Consider the following 25,550-nt stretch of genomic DNA (forward strand, 5'->3'; position numbering starts at 1 on the left):
CATTACTTTTTAAAATAGTTTCCCTTAACATCTCCTCTGCATATGCTACAGGTATGCCATATAGACAAGCTGCAAAATACACCTCCTAGAGGATGATAAATTCTTTAAAGTAAGGATATGGCTTTGCTTTCTCCAATTATACTGCTCAAAACATCCTCTACTACTCAACCATGGAAATCATCTGGCATTAAAATTAATCTGAGATTTTACTTTGTAAGTATTAAGAACAGTAGGAAAAATCAACATCAGCTAGCAAACACTCATAATGTCTACTGAAAGCTACGAAAATTATAAAGACCCCACAGAATTATTTTAAATTAGATAAAAATTGGGAACCGCATTTTACTTTCAGTTACAAAGAATGATCAAAGGACAGTATAAGAAAACAGAACTATTTGCTATAACTATCTGCCTTATTTTTTTTTAAGTGTGAAATCTTAAAAATAATGCTTCCTAAACCTACAGAAGTTATTTAACTATATCCCCAAAGCACTGAAGGTACAAATAAGACTTCAGCATTTCCTTCTTCCTTAAAAAACCAAACAATAATATATTCTATTATACTAAATATTTTTATTAAATCAAAAAATAAAGTGGATTATCAGAATGCTATTTTTAATTTTAAAACCTTGGTTAAACAATTTGTTTATATAAATATTCATTGACCAAGTTAAGGAAGTCTATTTATAGGCCTTATAATTATACACTTTATTTAATATATAATTTAATATATAATCATTTGCTTCTATAAGTGAAATGTAAACACCAATATTGATGCAAACCTAAAATGACATATAAAAAGTCACATTACAAGCAGTTAGCTTATTTTTAAAGTACTTAAATACACTGATTTAAAGATATTTTAATATAAATATTTGGCTACCTAATATACAGAAATATCCCCTTTTATTTTTCATATTCATTTGCATTTTATAAAATGTATCTACATCAAGAATTTTTACATACATTTGAATGTATAGTGTAATATTACAAAAACATTGTTCTCCTGCCCTTAGTTTTTGATCATTAAAAATACTTTAACATCCTAGAAAAGCACAAAGACCATTATCAAATATTCAGGATGTACATATGAGCAGGCAAAATCTCCTATGGTAAGCACTGGCCCAAAAAAACTTCACAGTATGTGTAACAAAAAGATGGAATTAATGTTTCCAAGAAGATTATCAAATATTAAGCTACACAAGGAATATTTTTTTTAAGCCATCACTGACAGGCTAGTGTTGCCTGGTTCTGCTTGGCAACACTTTGTTAATACTGTGTTCATTAATTTAACAAACTATCAGGAGAGTATGTTTAGAATGGGCAAGCATTATCTCTTGCATTTCATTTAATTAAACTCTGTTCTAGTAATATGACAGTCAGCATTTCATGAAGGGAATTATTTTAAGGATGAAGGTGGAAAATATTTCAAAGTGCCCTGCAACAACATGAAAGCATAATCTAAAATTACCCCTGCACATACTGTAATTTATCTATAAAATTAAAGATGTTATTTCTAGAGTTCATAATTAATTGGATTCCACAGAGAAATTATTCAGGCATTCCAGATAGTAAAATGATGCACAAAGGCACAAAACATAGTGCCAAAGGACAACCATAAACAACCACTGTGACTTGCATGAATTACAACAATCATTGAGACTTAATGTGAAATGAATACTGGCTGCCTTTTGTATGTGGTCATTACTCTGCTGCAAAGAAATTGTCATTGAATTTTGATTATATTGCCTTTATAAAAAGTAATGAAAGTGGCTCACGCTCTGGAGGCTTTCTTTTAAATGACACATGACAGTGATCCGCAAAGGCCAATGTGCGACAAACTAATGATGACACCTCACCTGAGGAAGGCAATGTTACCCCACCACTGCAGGTGACTGCAGTGAAGTTGGTTTGTCTTCTTGCAAACATTTTAACTAAACACTTTCAATGAAACATCAGTCAGAAATAAGCTTAGCCATCAAGACTTACCATCAATCCGACTAACAAGTTCTTCCAACATTTTCACTTTCTTCTGAATTCCTGGTTGTGCAAATGTGTAGTTATCCTAAGGAAGAGAACATATGCAAGTCATTAGTTGTAGAAAAGACAAAAAATTTCTTTTCTTTCAATTACTTATCTAAATCCATGCATTTTTCTATGTTTCTGTTTTCCTTCTACATTTCCTAGGTCTGCTTCTGCAGTAAAATAGTAAATCATCACAATATATAGTCCTGCGAGTCCCCATCTCTAACAGTACATATCCTATAGCTATGCCTGCAACAATTGCTCTCTACTTGCTAATCTACTGAAGTTACAGCTTTATTGCACAAGTCCAAGTAGGTTTGAAAGGCTCTCATCTTATATGCCAAAATGTGCCATGCTAGAGTTTTCTTAAGGTGATTTTTTTCTCATAAATTTACAATTCTAACACAAATAATGTAGGAAACATGAAAATTTAGACCATAATCAGAGACAGGAAAATAATTTGATCTTTAGAAGTGTGGAATAATAACTTCAAAAAGCATAAGAAATCAAAAGTCTGTTTTAATGTAGTCAAAACTGTTCTGAACCCAAGATTACAGTTAAAGTCATGCATCCAAATCTAACACACAACCTATATAGCTAAAATGGAGTTATATTTGCATTTATTTGTTTAAATGTATTACCTCTAAATGGATTTTTAATTTTTGGATTGCAGCTCTACAATATAGACTAGAGTATGAAATAATGAGAACAAGACAGGTATCTCTGCTTGAACCCCAAAGTGATCAATCTTTTTAAATTATTACATTATTTAAATACAAAGCAATGTTTCTGAATATTTAACTGAGAATCCCTTCATTCAACTCATTTTGTTACGGTTTTGCTGTGGTTCTTGAGAGATTTAAGAAAAGAAAATTACCCATACATATTTTAAAAGAAAGTTGCTATGTAGAGGTTTTTTTGAGTAACCACTTCTTACAGAGTAAATGAGGGTAAAGGATTTTTCATCTCAACTGCTATTGTTTGAGTAATTCCTTTATCAATTGGAGTGATGAGTAACTATCCAAAAGTCAGCCCAAAAAGATTTTCACTGACATTGAAATATTAATTTTTCTTGACTTGATTTCAAATTTTAACTTGGTAAAGTAAAAGGTATGATTATCAGTTCATTTTTATGTATCCTGACACATTTTTCTATTAAAAAAAAAAGCCTTATTGACTTTCTTGACTGTATTTACATGATTTTTCTTTTGATTTGTTTTATGAAACTGAATTGCAATTTAATCTTCAAATTCTATAAAACTAGCATGAACTATGAAGTCTAAAAGTTCTCAAGGCAAAATGATACGCTAATAATTGTTAGTTACAGTGCATCAGCCAACAAGTTATTCACAGTATCAAAAAGTCAACTACTGCTCTCAGCACTTGTAACTGACCACAGTAGTAGCTATTTTAAAAACCATAGCAAAATTTTCTACTGGTCTAGCAGTAGCCCTTTCACAGTAATTAATATCAGAAATTAAAGTATAAACCACAACAGCATGGATGAGGAAGCAAGAATAATTCTCTGAGTTTTTGAATTTTCCACAAGAATCACCAAGTAAAATAGGCATCCATTTCATCTTGTTGGCGTTGTTTTTCACACAGAATATAAGCCTCCTCTGTAGTGCAATAAAGCACCAAAACTGAAAGAACGGAAAGACTCACACAGAATTCAAATCTATTATAACCCCATTATGGGAACAAAGAAACTATCCCATGCACTGGAAAACTGCCTTTTCCAAGGCAGACACACTCCTGTATAAGTCAGGTATAATATCCAGGACACAGCATCTTTAGGTAATCATTATAATTTTCTTCACAGAACCTACTCTAACAAAAAAAACTGTATTAGCTTTTTTTTTTTCCATATGCTGTTCTATTTATTTAAAGAAAGTTAACTGGTGTTTCTAGAAGTAGTATTGCACTCAAAGTACAGCAACATGGAACTCAATTATTTCCTCTGTAACAGATCCTCTGTAAAAGTATCTTCACATATTTAACACTGAAAGTCAACACAGAGTTAAAACACCAGTGCTTCGATCATTACTGTCTCCCCAGATAGTGCAATTTCCAACTGTGATCTATGAATCTGAAACTGTTTTCTCTCTCAAAGCCTAATTTATTCCACACACACCTGGAAATGCAACCCAAAACTGCCATCTTGATTTGAAAACAGGCAAGTTTGCTTTTTACTACATTTGATCTTTTGCTTATTTATTTTTCTGTTCATTATTTCAGCTGCAAATGAACACAGCTGGGAGTCACTCTTCTATTTGTGCTGACTCATCTAACTGGAAAGGTCTTTCTTGGCTCCTCAAGTTCTCTCTTCTAATTAAACTATGTTCTACATATCCCCTCCTATGACACTTGTAGTTGACTTTCTGAAGTTTGTGAAATTGTGAGAAGGACTTTGTAAACATAAAAGGTATTCCCTTATCTACTATCCTTGCTCCTTTTGTTCTTATAGGTGAAAAAAAAGCTAGTAATGCAGTTATAGAAAAAACACATTAAACTCAGGAAATTCATGAACTATTGCTCAAGGCAACATCAAAGTACAATAGCTAAGATTTTAATTCCTCTATTGTGGCAATGGATTTGCCATATGCAGGATGGAAAAAGTCCTGTCAGAGATGGACTGGTGAGGAAAACAGCTCTAATGTTATAGAAACAGAAGTTTTTACTGTGGTTTAAACATGTTTCAAAATGGCTTTTTGTATTTTCTGCAGTGTCACTGTCTCCCTCTCCCAGACACCCCCTGTGAAGCTATTGTCTCACACAAGGTGTCCTGGGAAGGTGTCCTGAGGTGTTTCTCATTGGTCCTTTGTTAACCCCTTCCTATTGGCTGTGGACCCTTTACCTGATGGTTTTTTCTGTGTGACCCTGAACTTGTGATTGGTCCCCTTTGACCCTCCTAAAAGCCTTATAAACCCCAACCCCACAATAAACTTCCTCTTTCATCCGTCCCTCCCAGGTGGTCTGTGTGTGCTCCTTGCGGGGTCACCGGGCCACGTGCTGGGGTGGGGGGAAGGGCATTCATCTCTCAGGTAACGGGGCTAGAAGCTTAAGGCCTGGAGGTCTCCCCCATTCTCCCTAATCCGCCGTACTCTATCATTCAATTTAATTGGCGATACCAGCTTTGAAATTTGACTCAACTTTTCCCTCAGCTCTTCTATCTCCTCCTTGCCAAGTGCTGCAGGGGAACGGAGAACACGTGGTCAGTTCACAACACTTCATCTCTCCTGCTCCCAATGAGCCATACATCCTGCCAGAAAGCCTGCTCCTGTGAGGGCTCCTCTCCACAGGCTGCAGCTTCCATCAAGGCACCTCCCCCTGCTTCAGCGTGGGGTCCTCCACAAGGGCTGCAGGTGGATCTCTGCTCCACGATGGACCTCCATGGGCTGCAGGGGCACAGCTACCTCACCACGGTCTTCATCAGGGGCTGCAGGGTGCTGCTCTGGTGCCTGAAGCATCTCCCCCCTCCTTCTTCACTGCCCTGGGTGTCTGAAAGGCTATTTCCGGTCATATTTTCTCACTCCTCTCTCATCACTGCACAGTGGTTTTTATCCTTTCTTAAATACATTACCACAGAGGCACCACCATCATCACCAATGGGCTCAGCTTTGGTCTATCTGGGAGGTGGCTGGAACTGGTTCTGTGTCACACAGGGCCTCTTTCACAGAAGACACCACTGTAGCTCCCCTGCTACAAAAACCTTGCCACATAAGTTCTCTGCTAACTTTCACAGAAAAAAAAAAAAGTCTAGCATTTAACTCTCCTACCTATTCCCCCTCACAGTTGTGGGTCCTCTTTTCATTACTCATTCTACATATTTTTGTTATATTTCCTCATTTATTCCTTGTGTAACTTTGACCATCGTTATTAAGCAAAAGACAAAGTCTTAAAAATGTCATAAGTAACTGAGAACAGAATTGTCTTGCCTCAGCAGATCTGTATCAGAGAGTTCACACAAAATATCTGTTATTTCTAACCACTGTTCTTGACACTTTCCAGTAAGCATTCACATATGACAAAGTATGCATAAGTACACAACAGAATCCATGATAAATATAAAAAATTCATGCACTGGTGTGCAATATCTAAATTCCTTGATGTTCTGCTCAGATGGCTTCCAACACACTTTCAGGGAACTATGCTAACCTACTACAGCTGAGTGGTTATAATATCTAGTTCAGACTCTGACACATAATTAGTTTCACCTTACAGTACAGAAGGTCAAGACTTTATAATGTCACAAGAGATCAAAACTTGCTTCAGCTTCAAATTTTTGTGTTAGTAGTCTGTACTTATTCTGTATAACCACCCCACTGTCCGCAACTACAACTAGATCTGGCAGGACCTTCTTCTCAAAACATAGTCATTATAATTTATAATAAAATACTAAAATCACAGACTTCACTAAACATTATTAAAAGTATTGGGTAACTTCTTACATTTTTTAAGGGTAGAGAAACTCTAAATGGAAGAAACTTGAAAAAATGCACAGGACAAATTTAACTGGGATTATCCTCCTATACTCACAAAAAGAGAGCAGGGGGAAGAGGGTGGAAAGAGGGGAGAAGAGAGGGAGTGAGAGAGAAAGGGAGGGAGAAGTTGCAGGTGTTAGCTTTTTCTTTAAATAGGTGATGATGGGATAATTTTAAAAGAAGAAGAAAGCTGAAGAGGAAAGGAAAACAATCTTTTATGTCATCATGAAGGAGAAACAGAACCAGCCAAACTGAAAGAAAAACCATTGTCAATAATTTGACATAATGAATGCAGCCAAGCAGAGGTATAGGCACAATGCTTCTCCATCTTTTCAGGTCACACACGCTGTTCACCAACAATGTAGGGATGAAAATATCAGCATCATTTATAGAAGCAAGTGGAAAGTTTTGACACGAAGTCTTCACGTGTTGTTTGTTCATTTTTAAAAAGGTTTTATCAATCAGAACAGAGCATTTCTAAAAAGGTTTTATCAATCAGAACAGAGCTTTTAAATATAAAGCATACATTAAGCATCATAGGGACACACAGACATAGATGTCTATTTTCTCTACTGATGTAAATTTAAGAATTCTTATACACCAATTTAGGTATGTTCAAGTATAGTATCACATGAACAAATGACAACTGAAAGAAATAAAGCTTTCTTTCTTATCTCATTATGTCAGAAAGTGATCTTAGGAATTTTATTTTTTTTAACTCATTTAAGTACTTCATTCATATATTTCTGAATTCTATAAGCAAAATCCTATTTAAAATCTCAGTTCACCCTGCTCTCAAAGTTATGTGAAAAGGTAGGGGAAGAGGGAGGGAACATGAAACTAGTTGATGATAGGCAGCACATATAATAACAGTATCAGTGCTAGGCACAGTTTAGCCAAAATGTTTCTTGAAGATCGAGATTATAATGTAAATTCACTCTTAAATACAGTTCAGGAGGAAGAGAGCGTGCATGCACAAGAACAAACACAAGTGTGCTGGACTATGCTGTTAGCACATATAGCATGTTCTATAATTACTCCAAGATACTTCCTTTAAAAGAAAAGCTCTTTCTACCTTTGTAATTATTAAGCCTGACTTTTGAAAATGTAAAATTACCTAAGTACTAAGAAAGAGATTTACAAAGCATTGCAGCTCAAATTTTTTTTAAATGCAAAACAGTATCTTACTTATTCTTACATAAAAGGATGAAAAAAAGCAACAGCTTATTAAAAGGTAGGTACTGATTCTCAAGTTAGAATAGTATCCACAGTCTCAGAACCAAAGATCCAACCTTCTACTGGGCTGTGCAGTCAAACCTAGTTTCATACAAGTGGATTTATTATAAATTACAGAAACTGTTCAAGTAGCAATAACAGAAGTGCTCAAGGTATATTTCTGGATTCTGGCATAGGTCAGACAACAGTTCAAATCTAGATAAGAGCTAGGAATAATAAATATGGACACCTACAATCCCAAAAACTGATGCTGTAAATTTTAGGTAGAAGATAAAATATTTGTATGCTGAAGCATTCTGATAGCACAGTATATATCATCTATAGATTACAAACAGATTTGTTGTCTTCCTGAAAATTTTGCTCTCAGCGACAGGCTAGGAAGCTGCATCATTAGCTTCCAAAGAGACACAGGCTCTTTAAGAGCTTCTGATGACACCTGTTCTTAAGAAAAACTACAGCCTTCAGCATAAATCCTACCGCTACCCTCAATTTTCTATTACCTGAAGTACTAACCAAAGCTTATCATTACAAACTTAAAACTGGCTACTGGGCCAAACAAAAGAACCACCTTGGCTTCTCCCTTTTAAGAGCAGTCAGCAGCAAATTACTGTAGGGGATGGTAGGAGCAAAAAAAGCCTGCAGTGATATATTTGCAGCATTCCTTCAGCTTCCAGTTTGCAGTGCTGAGACTTCCCTAACTCAGAGTGGTATCTTCATAATTAAAGTTGTTTGAAGATTTTGTGTCAACAAAACTTCAAATTTTTCAGATTCTAAACCCATGTAAAATGTTTTTCATCCTTTGACAAGTAGCCCAGCAGCATAGCTACTCAATTACTCTTTTTTTAAGACTATCACTCAGCAGAAGTACAAGATACTATCTAGGTCTTGCATCAGACAAGACGGAAAGCAACTACTCCCTATACACCTTCTTCATGCAGCTCATCATTTTAAAAACTTCTATTACATTCCTCCACTTAGCTAAGTCATCCAAGTAGGAGAACATAATCCATCACCCAGAAACTGTTCCACTTATTTGCTCCATTATTATTTTTTTGACTTTGAAGCCATCCTTTCAAAATGAGACAGACAAAAGGGACTAAAACAGTACAGAGCATACTGAGTACAAGCTGATTTTAGGTTTTAAAAGTAGCAAAGTGATGTTTACTCTCAAGAACTACTTATATAAACCCTTCTCCTCCCTATGTGATAACAGGCAATGTTTCTACCATATATGCTTAGCTTTTTTATGAACTTCTGGTAAAAAGGACTTTATCAAAATGCACTTTGGAAATACAATTAAACCATACAGTTGTTCATCCTTCCAAAATCTGTCAGGTTTGTGCTGCTTTACAGGAGCTATAGAAAATCTTAAATAATATAGTTTTTTATCTTTTCACCATTAATTCTGCTTATTCTACACTTTCTCCAAACTTCCCTGATGCATGTGTCTAATTGTCTGTGCTCTCCTGAATCCCCTTCAAATCATTTTCAAAATCTAATGTCATATCTAACCCATTCCATTCCACCTAGTACAAAAGCAGTTTTGAGCATTGGCCTTCTCGTTTACCCATTACCAGAGACCTAATAGGAGAAAATCACAGATACATACTAAACTGAGCAGAGTTAGCAGTTGACCCTGAAATTCTTACTAGGCGTCCTGATGCACAGCATCCTAGTGATGCATTCAGTCTTCTCAAACTGATGGGGAGGAACATAAGTCCTCCAGTGACTAAGCAAGCTACTAGAAATTTCTTTAATTGAGAAAGGTAATACCTGCTTACAGAAAAGTTTCTAAACTCTTGCTCTTCTTTGAATCTTCTTTTCCTTCACTGAAAGTTTGAAACACCATAAAGCAGTATTTGCTCCAACAGATTATTAAGAGAAATAGAATCAGATATCTGAGCACAAATACAAAAAGAATTCTGGACAGAAGCACCTACTGTGGCCAGGCTTATGTTTCGGAAGATTTGAGTCTCATATATGACATACAGATAGAGTAACAGAAAAATACCACTTAGGAGTATCATTTGATAAGTGATTACTAAAAATGGTGAAGTTGTCCATTTCTCATCAGAAGAAAAGCCATTCTAGAATGCTGAGCAAGCACAAATCCCTGCCTTGATTATAGAACCTATTTCTCATGAAATTTCTCATGTTCATGACTTTCCAAAAAGCTGTTATTTTTATAAGTGTTTTAGAACACAATTCTAATCAAGCAAACCATTGTTTTTCCTTGTATTAGTCACATCTTCAGGACAAAACCCACCATGTTTTGTCACTCTCAAGATCCAACTTGGACAAGACACTAGCATAAAATGAACAATCTGGATTTCTGGAAACTACTAAACACTTATCACCATAGAAAAGTTCTGACTCACAGATGGAGTTACAGCAATAGTAGCTGCAGGGACAGACACAGACCATGAATATGCAGTTGAAGCGTTGAAGAGAACAACACACAGAAATAACTGCTGCTAGCATTTCTGACAATCCCCGACAAGGCTTCCACATTTCTCAAGAATACATTTCTGACTGGCATTAGAATCTGTTTATACAGGAAGTGGAGCACGACTGCAGTACTGTCTTTCAGTCATACAATGTTAGCAGAGACTCTGAAGAGTGCTTGTCAGATAGTTATATCATATATCCCATTTTCCCTGAACACACTACATTTGCTGTGCTATATTCAGTTGAGAAAGTTGGGATGAAAAACTACTTTCTCCATTCAGCTAAAGAAAAGGTACAAAGAAAGCTATACTTGACCTATTTTTCCATTAAAATAAACCTTTGGAAGGTCCTATAAAGAATTATTTCTGCACATACTTCTCAACATTTGAAATGTATGTTCATGTTATTTATCAGTTCCAGCAGATCTCTGAAAGGCTTTTCAAGCAGCATTCCATCCACCCATCCATCCATCCATCCATCCATCATCCAGACTTCAGGCACACTTTAGCAACAACTTTCCATAACTCAGGAGTGAGAAAGAGCTTTGCAGGATTCCCTTCAAATATCATAAATCTTGCTATTTGATCAGCCATAGAAACAGATAATATATACCTCAGCATACTCCAGTCCCTGGGAATGAATTATCTCCCTTTTATTCTAAAAATTACCAGGCCATGATAAATAATGATATTAATATTTTAATGCTATTTTTATATATCTGGTTAGATAATTATGCAATGCATATATTTCCTCTTTGGTTATTTTATTACCATTACACTCAAACTTAAAATAAAGAGTTATACTCTATTTTATACATGAAAATTATATTTCCAGGTGGCACAGATCAATGTGAACTTTTTCCTTGAATATTAACGAGACTCTATTGAGAAAAGTGTTATAAAGGACGATTTAGTAATTAAAAAAAAAGTTAATTACAATGGATATATGGGAACGTCTAGTTAATTAAATGGAAAAAATACTCATGGGATAATTTTAGTTTTCCCATATGCACAGCCACAGGTGAAAATGCAAAAATGCACATGCATCATCTACTGTTTGCAAGTGTTCTAAAGACAACCAGCTTTATCACGAGCATGGAAGATATATTTTGCATATGGCCACACACATCCTCAGAAACAGGCTTTTATAAATCCACATAAATCAGCACACCCTGTAAGAGAACACAGGCTGGAGACAAGTTCTGTGGAAAAGAAGCTGAAGTCTCAACAGACAGCAATCTCAGAATGAGTCAGTGGCAAGTCCTGGCAGCAAAACTGGGCAGCAGCCTCCCGGCCCAGTGGATGAAAGGATTATCCCCACTCAGCACTCACTGTGAAATCACAGAGATTGGCAGAGACCTCTGGAGGCCATCTAAGTCCAAGCCCTGCCCAAAGCAGAGTCACTTGGAGCAAGCTGCTCAAGGCCATGTGGAGTCAGGTTTTGAACTCCAAGGATAAGGACTCTACAACCTCTCTGACCAAACAGTTCCAGAGTTCAATCGCCTTTACTGTGCAGATTTTCCTCGTAATGCTTAAAAATAATGTCATGGTTTGAGCTGTCTCATCCCTGTGGGGGGGCTGGAAGTGGTTGGTCCCAAGTGAGTTTCCGATCAGGTGACAATCAGAGCTGCATTTCACTCCTTTCAAATTAGGATATTATAACAGCCAGAAGGAAGTTGTTGGCAGTGAGAGAGAGGGATTCAGAAGCCATGAGGAGAGAGGCCTGAAGGCCCCTTGCCGGGGGCCAGGCCCTCTTTCCCCCCCCAGCTGGGCTGCGGGGGAGCCTGGGACAGTATTATAACTGGACCATGTGCCTGTGGTCAAAGGCTAGGGGTTTTTTCCCCCCCACTGCCCAGGAGAGGCAGTGGCGTAGACTTGAGAGGCCAGTCAGGAGGTTGGAGCTAGCCCCCCTGGGCAGGCATTGGAGCCGAGCCAGAGACAGGTCAAGGGGTGGCCCAGGAGCTGCAGAAGCAGCGGAGATCATGCAGAGCTGGAAGAATTCCAGGCAGAGGATGAGAGAAAAACTTCAAGCAGTCTCACTGCTACCCCCCCCACAATGGCAGGGGAGGGAGCGACCTGGAGCTGCAACTGAAAAATGGAGACAGGCCGAGGGGCTCGGAGGTGCCCTTGTGGGTTTGGACAAGGGTAGCTGAAAACTGAAAGACAAGGAATGTGGGGGGTGAAATGACCCCCCCTTGCCACATGAAGTCAAGCTGCAACAGCTGAAACAGAGAGAAGCCAAACCAAGCAGGTTTTTTCTGAGTAAGGACTTTTGGTGAAAACCATCTGGGGTATATAAAAGACTGAGCAAGACCCAGAAACCCTGCAACCTGGAGAGGCAAGAGTGGACATTTTACTCTCTGGGAAGAACCTTCACAAACCAGGGGGGAAAGGACTCAAAAGCCGACTCCCTGTAATCATGACGAAGACCTGGTAAAACAAATGTTCCTTTGCAATCCAGGAAGAGACCTCAGCAGAGCCCGAGGAGCTGGTGGGGGTGCAAAAGACCCCTTCCTTGATACCCCAATGAGAGAGACTTTAGCTATCGTCCTGAAGAGTTCTTCTGGATTGATGTGGAAGGACCCCAGGGGTGGTAGAGATTGTATTAATAGTGTGTATTTGTTTGATTTCTAGTTTCTATAGTTTTTATTCTGTTAGTAATAAACTTTGATATACTGCCCCATGCTGAGTTGTGCCTGTCTAAAAACTTCTCTTCCACATTAAAACAAATTGTGGGGGAGTTTCGAAATTGGATTTTTGTGGTGTATTTTAGGACCACATCCAGTTTTAGGGACCTCAATGCAAAAAAAATGTGAATAAACTGGAGCAAGAACAAAAGGTCACCAAGATGCTCAGAGGTATGGAGCACATGCTCTGTGAGAGGCTAGGTTGTTCAGCCTAGAGAAAGGGAGGCTTTAGAAGCACTTAGTAGCAGCCTAATAAAACCTATATTATCAAGACAACACAGCTCCATTTTTAATAGTGGTGTATAGGGAGAAGATAAGAGACAAGCAGCATAAACAAACAAAAACTGTTCCATCTGGCTATCAGGAAGAAACTTCAACATAAGGACAAGCAAACATTGGAACAGGTTAACCCCCAGAGACTGTGCAGTCTCCATCCTTGGAGGTTTCAGGACCCAACTGGACAAAGCCCTGAGAAACTTGATCTGACCTCACAGCTGACCCTGCTTTGAGTCGAAGGTTGGGTAGAGGTCTGTTCCTACCAGAATTATCCTATGTTCTTATGATTTTAGAAGTTCTCATTTGTTTCCTTAAAACAAGTAGGAAAATATTGGAATGAGGACAAAAAATAAAGACAAAATTTAGAGCACAGAATCATGATGCACTGAAAAGGAAAACCATTACAGAATATAGTTATCCAAAATTGATGACAGTATATGCAGCTACAGATTACAAGATTAACTGACAGTTTAGAGAGAGAGAAATTTCTATTAAAAAATCTCCTAGTATTTCTATTAAATCAACTTTTAAAATCTCAATCAAATTGTGATGAGACACAAGTGCAGTCACTTAGGAACCTATAACTAGAGACAACCAACACAGAAAGAAGGTGCAAAGTAATCTGAAAACACAAAATAGTTTAAACTATCATGCAATATCAAACATTGAGTCATGGAAAAGTTCTGCAAAACTCTTTAACTGAAGCCAAAGACATAGAAACTCCCTGATCACAAAAAACTAGCACAAGTAAATCTATTAAAGCAACATACGATTTGATCAAGTTTTTTATTTCTTCTCTCGGCTAAGAACTGTATACATGTCAGGAAGTGACTGTCCTGATTCTCAATGCCAGCTCTTATGCTTTATTCCATAGGTCTCTGTGGTTCAAAGATGTGTTCTTATAATAAATATACACAGAGTCACATCAGATACATAAGGGAGGGAAGTGAGATGAGTGAGGAATGGAGAAATAAGAGATACCATGTGTAGCAAAACTTGAGCAAGAAATACATATCTCTTAATAACACCTTTGACAATTCTGGAATCAAGAAAACGAGATGTGCTGGAAAGATAAATGAGTTTTCTGTTAAGAATAATAAAGGGATACAAATACAATCATTCTTCCATTACACTCTTATACACTGAAAAGACAAACACGCAAAAAAATGTATCTAGTTCATATTAGTAAAAAATTTCACAAGATGACCCTGATATCAAAACACACTCTTTAAACTTATCCACTACTGGTAGGGCAACATCAAATGGAAGCTTATATTGAAGAATAAAATGATGGAAACATTCCGCAGAGATTCTTTGATTGCCGTTATTACCATGTCACATATTTCTCTACTCTAAAATCCCTGTACGGTTTATTCAGACATCTCAGACCACACTACCACTAGTCACACGTGAGTCTCTTACACCATATTTTCAGAGAAAAATGATTGTGCATCCAGAATGCAAGTCAGCTAGAGCCATAGCATCATACAATGAATCCATGTGGAATCTTTAAAGTTCATCTAGTCCAAACCTCTTGCTAAGGACAGAGATAGTTTCAGCTGAATCAGGTTGCTTAAAGCCACATCAGACCTGACCTTGAACACCCTTCCAGGAAGGAGATATCCACAACTACTTTGGGTTCCGTCATCGTAAAAAATTTACTCGGTATGTCCAGTCAAAATCTACTCTCTTTCAGTTTGAAATGTCACCCCTTACCCTAACACTACAAGCCCTGGCAAAAAGTCTCTCTCCAGCTTTCTTAAAAGCCTCCTTTAAGTACTGAAAGGTTATAATAATGTCTTCCCAGAGCCTTCTCTTCTCCAGACTAAACAACCCCAACTTCCTCAGCCTTTCTCATAGGAGAGGTGCTCCAGCCCTCTGATCATCTTTATGGCCCTCCTCTGGACCCATTTCAACAGGTTCACATTTGTGTTGTCCTTGGGATCCCTGAAATGGATGCAGCACTCTAGGTCAGGTCTCACAAGAGAAGAATAGAAGGGGAGAATCAGCTCCCCTGACCTGCTGGCCAGTCTGATGCAGCCCAGGGTACATTTGGCTGGCTGGGCTGCAAGTGCACACTGCTGGTCATGTCCAATTTCTTGTCCACCAATATCCCCAAGTCCTTCTCTGCAGGGTTAGTTTTCCCAGCTATCTCAACTTGCAACTACATGACTGTTCTATCTGGCAAGTAAAGTGGTATCATCACAGAAAAGAAAAGAAATAAAACAAGAGAAGAAGAAAAACAAGAAACTCTTCCATTTCAGCAGCACTCTGCAGTTGCACTGAATTAACTGTAACACCATTAGTCACACCACTGGCATAATCCTTCAAGCCTGCTTTTGATAGATGAGTGCATCCTTGAATACATCCAGTACCATTCCATTTATGTAACAGCTTAAATTTTCATTGATGCAGTTTAATTCCATTACAATTAGTTTCCATATTTTGCTTATCGGTACTTGATGGTTTTGCATGAAAATAGAATTTTAAGGACAAATGACCTAATCTCTAAACCTCCATCCCTAGAAAAAAAATTGAGCAGCAGGCCAGTGACGGACAATGCTCCAGAAACAGGTAAAACAGTTGGAGGGCTTGCATTTCTTTACCTGGCTTTCTTCCTTTCCAGTAGTTTCCAAGTTCTCACTTTTTTTCTTTGTAACTTTTCACATATTTTTACAGTGATCAAGTATTTTAAAATTTAGTAGTTCTGAGACATTGAAATAAGGAAAACAGCATTTTTTACAGGAATCGACATGAGAAAATGACTATGCATTTCAACAGCTCTACACAAAACATTAAGCTATTTGACTTTTAACCAGGAGAAATACACTTAATATACCTTCAAAAAAGTGAAAGACTTCTGTTGTTGACTCAATTTTACAGCAATTTTGTCAAACATGAACTCTGTTATAAGTTTCAATTCACAATGTGCCTTAGCCAATATGCCTTAGCCAATGAAACATTCATAATAAACTATTAGTCACAGGAAAGAATGTTGTAGGTACTTCTTCATAAACTTATATGCCCACGAATGCAAACATGTACACACAAATCCACCATTATCAGATTGTAACTTGCTGCATTTAACAGAAAATTATGCCTGCATTTATAGCTTCTCCACATAGAAAAAAATCAAACAGTGACACAGCATAAGTATAAAGTTGTAAATTGATATTTTAAAAATATGAAGATAATTTCAGGAACTATTAAGACAGCAATCACCTATAGATTGCTATATTAATGACTTAAAAATTAATATGTAGGCCAGGTTTTCATCACCTCAGTGAGATCTTGAGCAAACATTCTTCATGCTTGGTGACTGAGGTACAAAACATGCCTCTAGAACTGGAGATTTCAACTATGCTCTAGAATATCATACCACAATGAAACATGCAGACATTTTGATGAAAAGAAGTTTCATGATTATTTTTTTTCCCTTTTCCTTTCTTTCCCTTCTATGCCAAACTAGCAGTAGATTTCTCCAATGGGAAAATCAACTTCTCCCTTGTTTTTCATAGATGTACTCTTTCTCAACAACCTTAATGTTGTTCAAAGCCATGACATTAATTGGTTAACTCCACTACTTACAGACAGGAAAAACCAATTTACCTGAATGCCATCAAGCAACTTGCTCATGCACCAGTAACTGTCAGCTTCTATGTTCTGCAGCACTTCTTCAGCCAGAATGGAAACATCAAAATTTTCCACTTCTTCTTCTTCTGTTTCAGCAAAAGAGAGGGAAAGACAAGTCAATGAAGTGCACAGAATAAATAAAGCAAGGACGAGGAAAATAATTGAAAACAAAGACAGCCACCACTTATCTTCTAGTCAGAAACTTCAATGCACATTTACTTTAACAGGGACTAAATGAATCATTTATTGCTCAACTGTGTCATCTAATGGCTTTAAATGTTAATGAATACTTAATTTCTTGCAGACTGTGAAAATCTCAAATCATGCCTGGTTAACCAGAATTAATATATAATAAATTACTTTATTCTAAACATTTCACACCTGAAAGAAGACCAGAAGCACTTTGAGAGCCCTCAAGCTATATATGAACAATCTCTGAAGATGACTATGTTTGCATCAATGCACAGAAAGTGCAAATATGTTGCCAGTCTTCACTGAAGAAAAAGCCCCGAAAAATACCTTTTAGAAAAACCACTGAAATTTATTCAGAAAGCAGACTACAACTTTTCAAGGAGGATTTGTTTTTCAGGCAAGCATTTGGAATTAGAAGGAAATTACATAAAAGGAAACAGATTCCCACCCTCCACCCCCAAAAAACACAATTCTCAACACTGGAAAAGCACAGAACCCAATGACGTATGGATTCCTGGAAATTGTCTTTCACACAAGCATGTTAAAAGAAATTCACATTTCAACATGAACCAAAACTTTACCACCTAAGCTACATTGTGTTTTTAAAGCACAGCATCTGAATTAACCCATTTTGAAAAGAACACAGAATGTGTGCTGTATTGCCACCTAACTCCCAAAGCTCCCATGCAGCTCCAGAAGAGAGTTTAACATGAACCGTGAATGCTCTGAGTAAATGCTGTAGCTTCTTTCTTGCAGCAGCTCACTGGGTCTTACTGTATCAAGATGAGTATCAGAGAAGCATCTGTCTCAGCCTTGGTTTATTCTCAAGGAGAGGGACATGCAGAAGAGAGAGGTGTTTAATTCTCCCCAAATAGTGCATAATACACCATTATATATACTCCATTATACAACTGCAAGGTAGCATAGAATACCAAGAATATATAGTATCTTAAAACTCCTCTATTACCTATCTTATAACTTTTCAGTATGTAATTACAGACGCCTAAGTACATCCTTAGGTTATCACATTTGATTATGCTACCTTAAAGCACTTATTTGTCAATTGACATTACATACGTTTTAAAATAATTTTAACATACCAGTGATTTTACCACTAGTAATAGACACCACCAGCAAGGTGTTACCAAAGCACTCTTGTTTGCATTGCTGTCTGTATGTGGGTGTGCACCTTCTAAAGGATCACTGGGTTTGCATTGTGAAATATTAATGGCTGTAGGACAGGAAGATTAGGTTGTATTAATAAAGCATTAGTTAAGATATTTACTTACCAGGGAAATCTGGTAAATAAAACAGGGGATTGCAGCAGAGACTCAATAAAATAACAGCACAGGATGAACTCAGAGGTGGCAGGGTTGTAAACAACATATCAGTAGTCATTTACTGGTTGTTAAAGGAATGCCACCTTTGCATTGGAGTGCAGTTTCACAAACCCAGACAAACAAGTATTCAACATATTTCAAATATCCTGTATAATAAACTCAGATATAACACTGCCTTGCAAAACAGTGAAGAGTGAGCAGCAGACTGCAACAGCAAATTTTTTTACAGAAAATCCTTTTGTGAGTAGGAAGAAAATCCTTCCCTAATGTTAGCAGAATATTCCTCCCAGTAAAAAGGAGGCAGATCCCCCACAATGGACAGAAAATTCTATCAATGCTTCTTGGAAAATGGGGGTAACATAGGAAGTAAATGGAGATGACGCTCCCCTTTCTGCTCAGGTCCCATCATTCACTCTATTAGACTCTTCTCATTAAAGACAGTTTCTAGAACAAACTTGGCTTCATTTCACTCAGTAAACCTAATCCCTGCACAAAAAAACATATTAAGAGAAGAGCCCAGCATAACATAAAAGTATTTTCATGGTAAAGATGCTTGAATACAATGGAGATAACAAGAAAGGATTAAAGGAAGGCAAACAGGTCAGCATCAGTAGAAGAACTGAAACATCTAGCAATGAAGAAATAGATTGAACAAGTAGATAAGGTGATGTATATTTGGCAATATTAATCCAAACTGAAATGCCAGTTTTGCAGCTCAAAAAAATACAAAAGAAAGGTCCCTGAAAGTCCAGAAAAAGTAACAAAGAAACATCAATATGTCCTTTACTAAGTTCCTTAACAGAAAAATTACAAGAGTTAGAGAAAGACAGAAAATTAGTAGACTTAACATGGACAAAAATAGGTTGATTTAAGATGATAAGTTTCATATGAACCTGTAAAAAATATCAAGTCTTTATCTATCTATCTACCTCCAACCTGATGTACCTTGAGACTTTTAAACAAGAAAACCCCACAATTTTCAGAACAGAAGCCTTTTTTAACAGTTCATAAATCAAAATTAAGGATGAAGATTCACGTGAATTTAGAAAAGAAAAACTTTTCCAGAAAGAAAAGAAAATTAATGATGTATCCTCTACAGTAGAAACAAATTCTTTGGTACATCTTATACATGTTAACTCACAAAAAAGTCTTACAGTTACACAGTTTATTAGATATTCATAAACCAGTGCCCCAGTGAAAAAAACACCTCATTAATATTTTTAATTTTCATTTTAATATTTTAAACAGAAAAAAAAAAAAGTAATCCATTCCCTCTCTGATTCACTATGTCTATAGAAAAAACAATAAATGAATCAGAGTTCCTCATATTTACATAAAACACAAACGTATACTGAACTTCACTTTGAATGAAGCAGTCTTCAGGCCCTCCTCCACTAAACATTTGCTGAAAGAATGAGATTACAACTATTTAGATAATGTGTTCCTTTGCAAATTTCCTGCCTTGGAGCATCTTTTCATGATACTGCTATCGTATTTCTGAACAAAAAGGAAGCTATAAACTGTAGCACAACACAATAACTCTTCTACAGGTGGGTGTGAAAAGATAATAAAATAAGACTTTTTATCTTCTCTTTCTCATCTTTCTTATCTTACCTCCTTTTTTGTCCTCTTACAAAATCTACCATTTCACACTATATTCTCACAGCAGGATTTAAACCAATAAAAAAGCTGAAGATACACATAACCTTTGAAGGTGGGGCATCTTCACCTCCCCTCACAGTCAACACAAAAGAACAAGTTTAGCTCGTGGCTAGTCTTCGTGAACGAAGATTTGGGAAGGGCTCTACCCACATTTGCTACAAGCGCGCTGGTGGCTAAAAAGGTCAGTGTGAGATAGATGAGTCCGGTTGCAAAAGGCACAGCAGAAAGACTCCTTAGGTGATATCGACAAGACACGGTTCTTTCTACATTGTCTTTTCTCCTCGAGAGTGACCCTGCGTGCGTTCTCAAAGGAAGCAGCAGCGTTATAGATGGTGTGTCTCCAGACCTCCCGACTGGAGGCCAGAGTCGATCAATGATGATGATAATGATAGAAGAACAAGTAGTGTTGGAGTATTACCTGACTTGTTCTAAACTAGTAACCTAAAATAAATCAGATTAACTACATCCAAAAAAAAAAATCTTGTTTCTCAGTATTAGCTATAATTTGGTCTTAAGAGGATTGTCTCAGAATGCAGACCTCTAAAATGTGGGAGTATAAAATTAGCTGAAATAAAACACCCATCAAAAGATTTTCCATTCTGTGACTGAACTACCTGCAACAAGCAGTCAGAAAACCACAGCAGTTTGCGAAGTTAGGCTGAATGAAGCAACCTGGACAGCAAAGACACTCCAGCAATAATATTTTGGAAAAACTAGATTCTGACTGTTCTAGTACAGGTGGATTATCAAATTCAAATGATGAATTTTTTTTTTCCCCAGAAAATACAATATAACTTTTAAGAAATATCTTTCAATGGTTCCAATTACTGTCCATCACAGGTATGTTCCCCAAGCACAAAGAGAATGTCAGGACAGGCCCTTCTGAAAAGAGTACAGGTCTGACATATATTCACTACTCTAAGTAAAATTCTTATTATTCCACCAGGAACAACAACAAAAAATTAAGAGATGGAAAGGCAACCATTATCGAGTTCTCTCTGCTCTAGTATGGATGACTTTATAAAGCAACAGATACAGAAAGCACTTAAAATATCCAGTTCTTTCACTAAAAGAATCCATAGTCCCCAATTATAATGTCACAGAACCACAAGCTCAGTCATTACAGAAATAAAAATAGCACTTTTTGGAAGCACTCATCCAGGCATCTTGTTCTGTCTCTTCCTTCTGAAGAGACATCTGAGAACAACATTATGTTCTTCTGTGGCTTAAATGGACTGATCTCTAGCATTTTCATAAGCCTCTTAAATGCAAAATAAATATTCAATATTTTTATATGTTCTTTAAATATATAAGCTACTTCTAGCCTAATTTTCAATCCCATTGTGCTTCCAATGCATCACTAAGTCATCTCTTCTAAAGTCAGATAAAAAAGTTTTGAAATTAAAAGAAATCTAATTAAATGTGTAAGACAACTCAATTGTACTTTAATTATACCCTAGTAGCATTTACCGTATGTAAAACAACCATGTCAAACTTCAGCTTAAAACTCAGCAACCAAATCTTCCAAAGAAAAAGTCTAATTACTTCAAGCTATATTAAAATATATGTTCATTAAATCAGCTAAGTAGTATATTTTTGGATATGTTATATTAACTGGTACTTTTTGATTTAAATGTGGTGTATGCTGAACAAAGACCTACACTGTGGAAGCATCCAGGCACTATTCTAATAAAGATGGCACAGCATCACAAAAGCAAAGTCACAAACATGCAAGTCCTCAGTGATGTGCAATGGTTTCTGCTGCACCAATTCATCTTAATTTGCTATACTTTACTGAGGAAGTTCAAAGCTGACATTAAATATCCAAGTGACCCTTTTCCACACTACAGCTGAAATTGAAAAGGCCATCCATTTTAATGATAAGCTCCAATTAAAGAACATTTGATTGGCAGAATGCTATGTAAAATTATAATTTACATATTTAACATTTACTCATTTATTTCAGTAGGAACATAGTGCAAAATGCTTCTTTTCCATGCGGTTTTAAGGGGGAAAAGCAATCAAGCTCCATGTTGCTCTCTTTCTTTTTTTTCCTTTTTTTTTTTCCTTGTTCAGATGAAGAAATAAACACACTAGAAAAGTTTAGAAAAGAAAAAGTAGAAGGGATTTCAGGAAAAACAACAGAAGAAACAAAAATAACCATCCCAAAAGTACACAAGATATTATTTGTGCTTGACAACATAACTGCAATTTCTGGTTTTAAATAACTTTACATTTATTTTCAATGAGTGAAATCTGAATAGACAGTAATATCTGAATAGACATTAGTATAAAATAAATAAAAGAATATGGACAGAAATAGAAGGCCAGTGTGTGCATGTATCAATATCTGGGGGAAAAAAGATCACTGTACCCAATTACAGTCTTACAGAAACATTTCTCATTTTCTTCAGTTTCCTGTGGAGATCTTTATCATGTTATCTATGTAACTGTAAAAGACAGCAAAATAGTTGCCTGGAGGAAAACTGTTGTAGGATGGAGTCTATGACATGCTGATCTGAATATGTGCATTGCTGTAAGCATGGTATTAGCTGTTCTTTACTCATTCCCAGGGTATGCTTCTGAAACTTCCCACAGTGAAAAAAGAGTAACTTTTTCTAAAGAGCTTTAACTGGATCCATTTCCAAAGGTAGACACATAAGGATAAAATGAAAAAAAAATTAAAAAAAAATATTACTTACAGCTACTTACAGATTTAGTTTTCCAATGACAGTAGAAAATATACATACCAAATAACTTGCCTCCATTAAAAATAGATTTTAAAACAAGATTAAGCTTAACTGATGACTTTGGTGGAAGGTGTTCAAAATATCAAAATTAAGTTCATATTTGAACTCTGCCTGTTATATGTAATTGATTTCTTCTAAAGAATGCTGGACTTTGACCTTTTCAGTACAGATTATGCATAAAAACATCTGCCATCACAGACAGATGGAATTACACAATGCAAATTTTTGCATTAAAGAACTGAAAAAATTTTATTTCAGAGAGAATTTTATTTATGAAGAAATCATGCCCTGAAATGAAATACTGAAAATGTATGACATTACTAGAATGAGTTAATGATATTGCTACAATAACTAGTAGCCCTCTCAATGCATCCAAATAGCAATCTGTCCAACTGCATTCAAATGCAACCAACAAAAGGGTAACCTGCATTTAGAACTTCTCTTAACTCTGTTGCCAACACCAAAACTCAGTCTTTATAAAGCGGGAAAAAACAAAAAATGTAACTTGATAGTGTTAGTACTTCATTATACTAAGCAAGCTCATACAAAAGATATCTCTACTAAATAAAGCATACATTCTCTCAAAGGAAACCCATTTTTAATGAAACAGACATTTAATTGTGTTATTAATGTTTTAATTTCAGTTTTTTATCTTGAAATGGTTTCTCAACACTCAGAATCAGCAAAACTCAGATGAATCCACTGGAGTAGGAGGTAGGGAACAAAATGGATGGTGGTACAAGAAAGACCCCAGTGCTGAAGCCCAAAAGAGACTGCAAGATCACCAATAAATTATGACTGTTCTTTACATACATCTAATATATATAAAACAATACAAAGAAACATTAGATCAGTTAATTATCTGAACATTTTAAAATTGTTCTTTGTTTTTTTAGCAATAATTTGTGTAAATTTATTTCTCATCTGATGTATAAAAAGTATTACCGTATACTTCAAGTCCAAATTATATAGCTCTTGCAGTAGTGCAAGAAAACCATTCTGACCATACATGCACAGGCAATTGTCTGTATAAAGTTTACTCTGCTGTGATCTACTTCAGATGTTGTATCTTTAGATAGACCAAATCTAAAAGTTGTCACCCACACATACAAACTACAAAAACACCTCTACATGTAGAGGTGCATGTAGAGGTGCACAGTAATATTTCCACAACTAGAAGATCTTACATATTCCACTTCAAACTCAGTTTTCAAAAAGCTTTATGAAACAGCTGTTCAGTCACTGCTTAACTAAGGCAATGTTTTTCTGAGAAGATCATGACATAATAGAGCATTTAAATGTAAATTCTTTCAGTAACAGTTACCTAATTAAATATGTACAAAACCACATCAATATCTCTCATTGAAAAGGTCCTAATTACATATTAATCTGATAGAAATAGCTTTTGAGTTGTTAAGGATTAATCACCAAAGTAAAGCCTTCCCTTTCTCTGTGGTACTACAGTCACAAAGGTATAATTAAAAAAAAAAAAATTAAAAATAACTTAATCATCTCATCTGTCCAAGCTTAGGTAAGTATGACCTTACTGCATTTCAAATATTCCCCTACAACCAGTCATGTTCTCACATACACGATGTATTGATGAATTGTCTGTTTTAACACTGTTAATAATCTTACATTTGCTTTCAGTTGATCCATTACAATCTCCTTAAGATGCAATAGGAAGCAAGACGAATCTTTTTATATATCAATATAAGAATGATTATACTTTATTAATTCTCTAAGTAATTTTACTGCACATGGCAACCTCTGACCTGGAGAGCAAGGTAAACCATCATGTCCAAAACCACCGTAAACTTGATAACTTGGACCGAATTTCTATGTTCATCAAAATTAACGTATGATCCTGCAAGTACTCTCAATTTGCTTTATTACAAAACAGTAAATATTTCATATACTTTTTCTCTAATTCCAGATTCTGTGTGAAAGTAATCAGTAAATCATTCAGAGACTTCCTTTAGTGGGCCTACATGATTGCCAGTAAGATTTTTCTACTCAAGCTTTTTCTTGACTAGATTTTAACAGCAAATACCCTTTTTTCCTCCACACTAAATAATCCAGACTTTGCCCCTTAATTTGTATGCATAACCCATTGCAAATATCTATACAGAAACAGGTCTGGTTTTAAGGATAATAAATTTATTTGAAAAACGGAAATTCTCAGCTCATGACGCAAATTAAACAAAAGAGATCAGTTCCTCATAGGCTGCAGACTGAGACTACTGCTCCATAAGTCAGACATGAGGAAGATGAAAAATATCTTTATTACTTCAAAATTTCTACAACTATAACAGGGTACAAAGGAGAATTAAGTAAACCTGGTGGCACCAATAGGTCTTTGACCCATAGGACTTGCATAATGCCAAATACAAGACTGGCAACCTCTTATAGGGGTGAGAAATGTGGCTAGTAAACCTGGCAGTTTACCATTGCAATAAAGAGTATGAGCCACATCCTTGGACATGACATTATTGTGAAACAGGAGCCTTCAAAGTTTATAAGATGGCAGCTCTTCTTAAAAATGTATCTGAGCAATAATCTAGACCACAATGCTCAGCACAAATTCTTCTCAGAGTATTCACCTCAATAAGTTAGCTGCTGTCAACCAAAACTGCTTGCCAGGGAGAAGTGGTGCATGTGATACCAAATTACAGGACTCATAATTAGCAACCAGAATGCATGATAAGCACAAGATCCTGATGACTATTTTCTTAGAATGCCTGATAAGGGAATTTCCTGAGAAATCCAAAAGGTGCTTAGAGAACCAGAAATGAAAGATTAAAGGTTGAACATGTCT

At 36.3% G+C, this 25,550-nt stretch overlaps 1 protein-coding gene across 1 annotated transcript in view; it reads right to left on the bottom strand.

Annotated features, from left to right (window-relative positions):
• TBC1D22A (TBC1 domain family member 22A) overlaps nt 1-25,550 on the bottom strand; it is a 155,310-nt gene that overhangs the window by 80,029 nt on the left and 49,731 nt on the right. Inside the window, exons 9-10 of the mRNA XM_027731912.2 lie at nt 16,765-16,874; nt 1,990-2,065 (exon numbers count right to left, since the gene is read on the bottom strand). Coding sequence (XP_027587713.1) covers nt 1,990-2,065; nt 16,765-16,874 — 186 coding nt within the window. The remainder of the gene's footprint in view (nt 1-1,989; nt 2,066-16,764; nt 16,875-25,550) is intronic.

Source organism: Pipra filicauda, unplaced genomic scaffold, assembly GCF_003945595.2.
Source record: "Pipra filicauda isolate LSUMZ 115617 unplaced genomic scaffold, ASM394559v2 scaffold162_size1660881_pilon, whole genome shotgun sequence".
NCBI lineage: Eukaryota > Metazoa > Chordata > Aves > Passeriformes > Pipridae > Pipra > Pipra filicauda.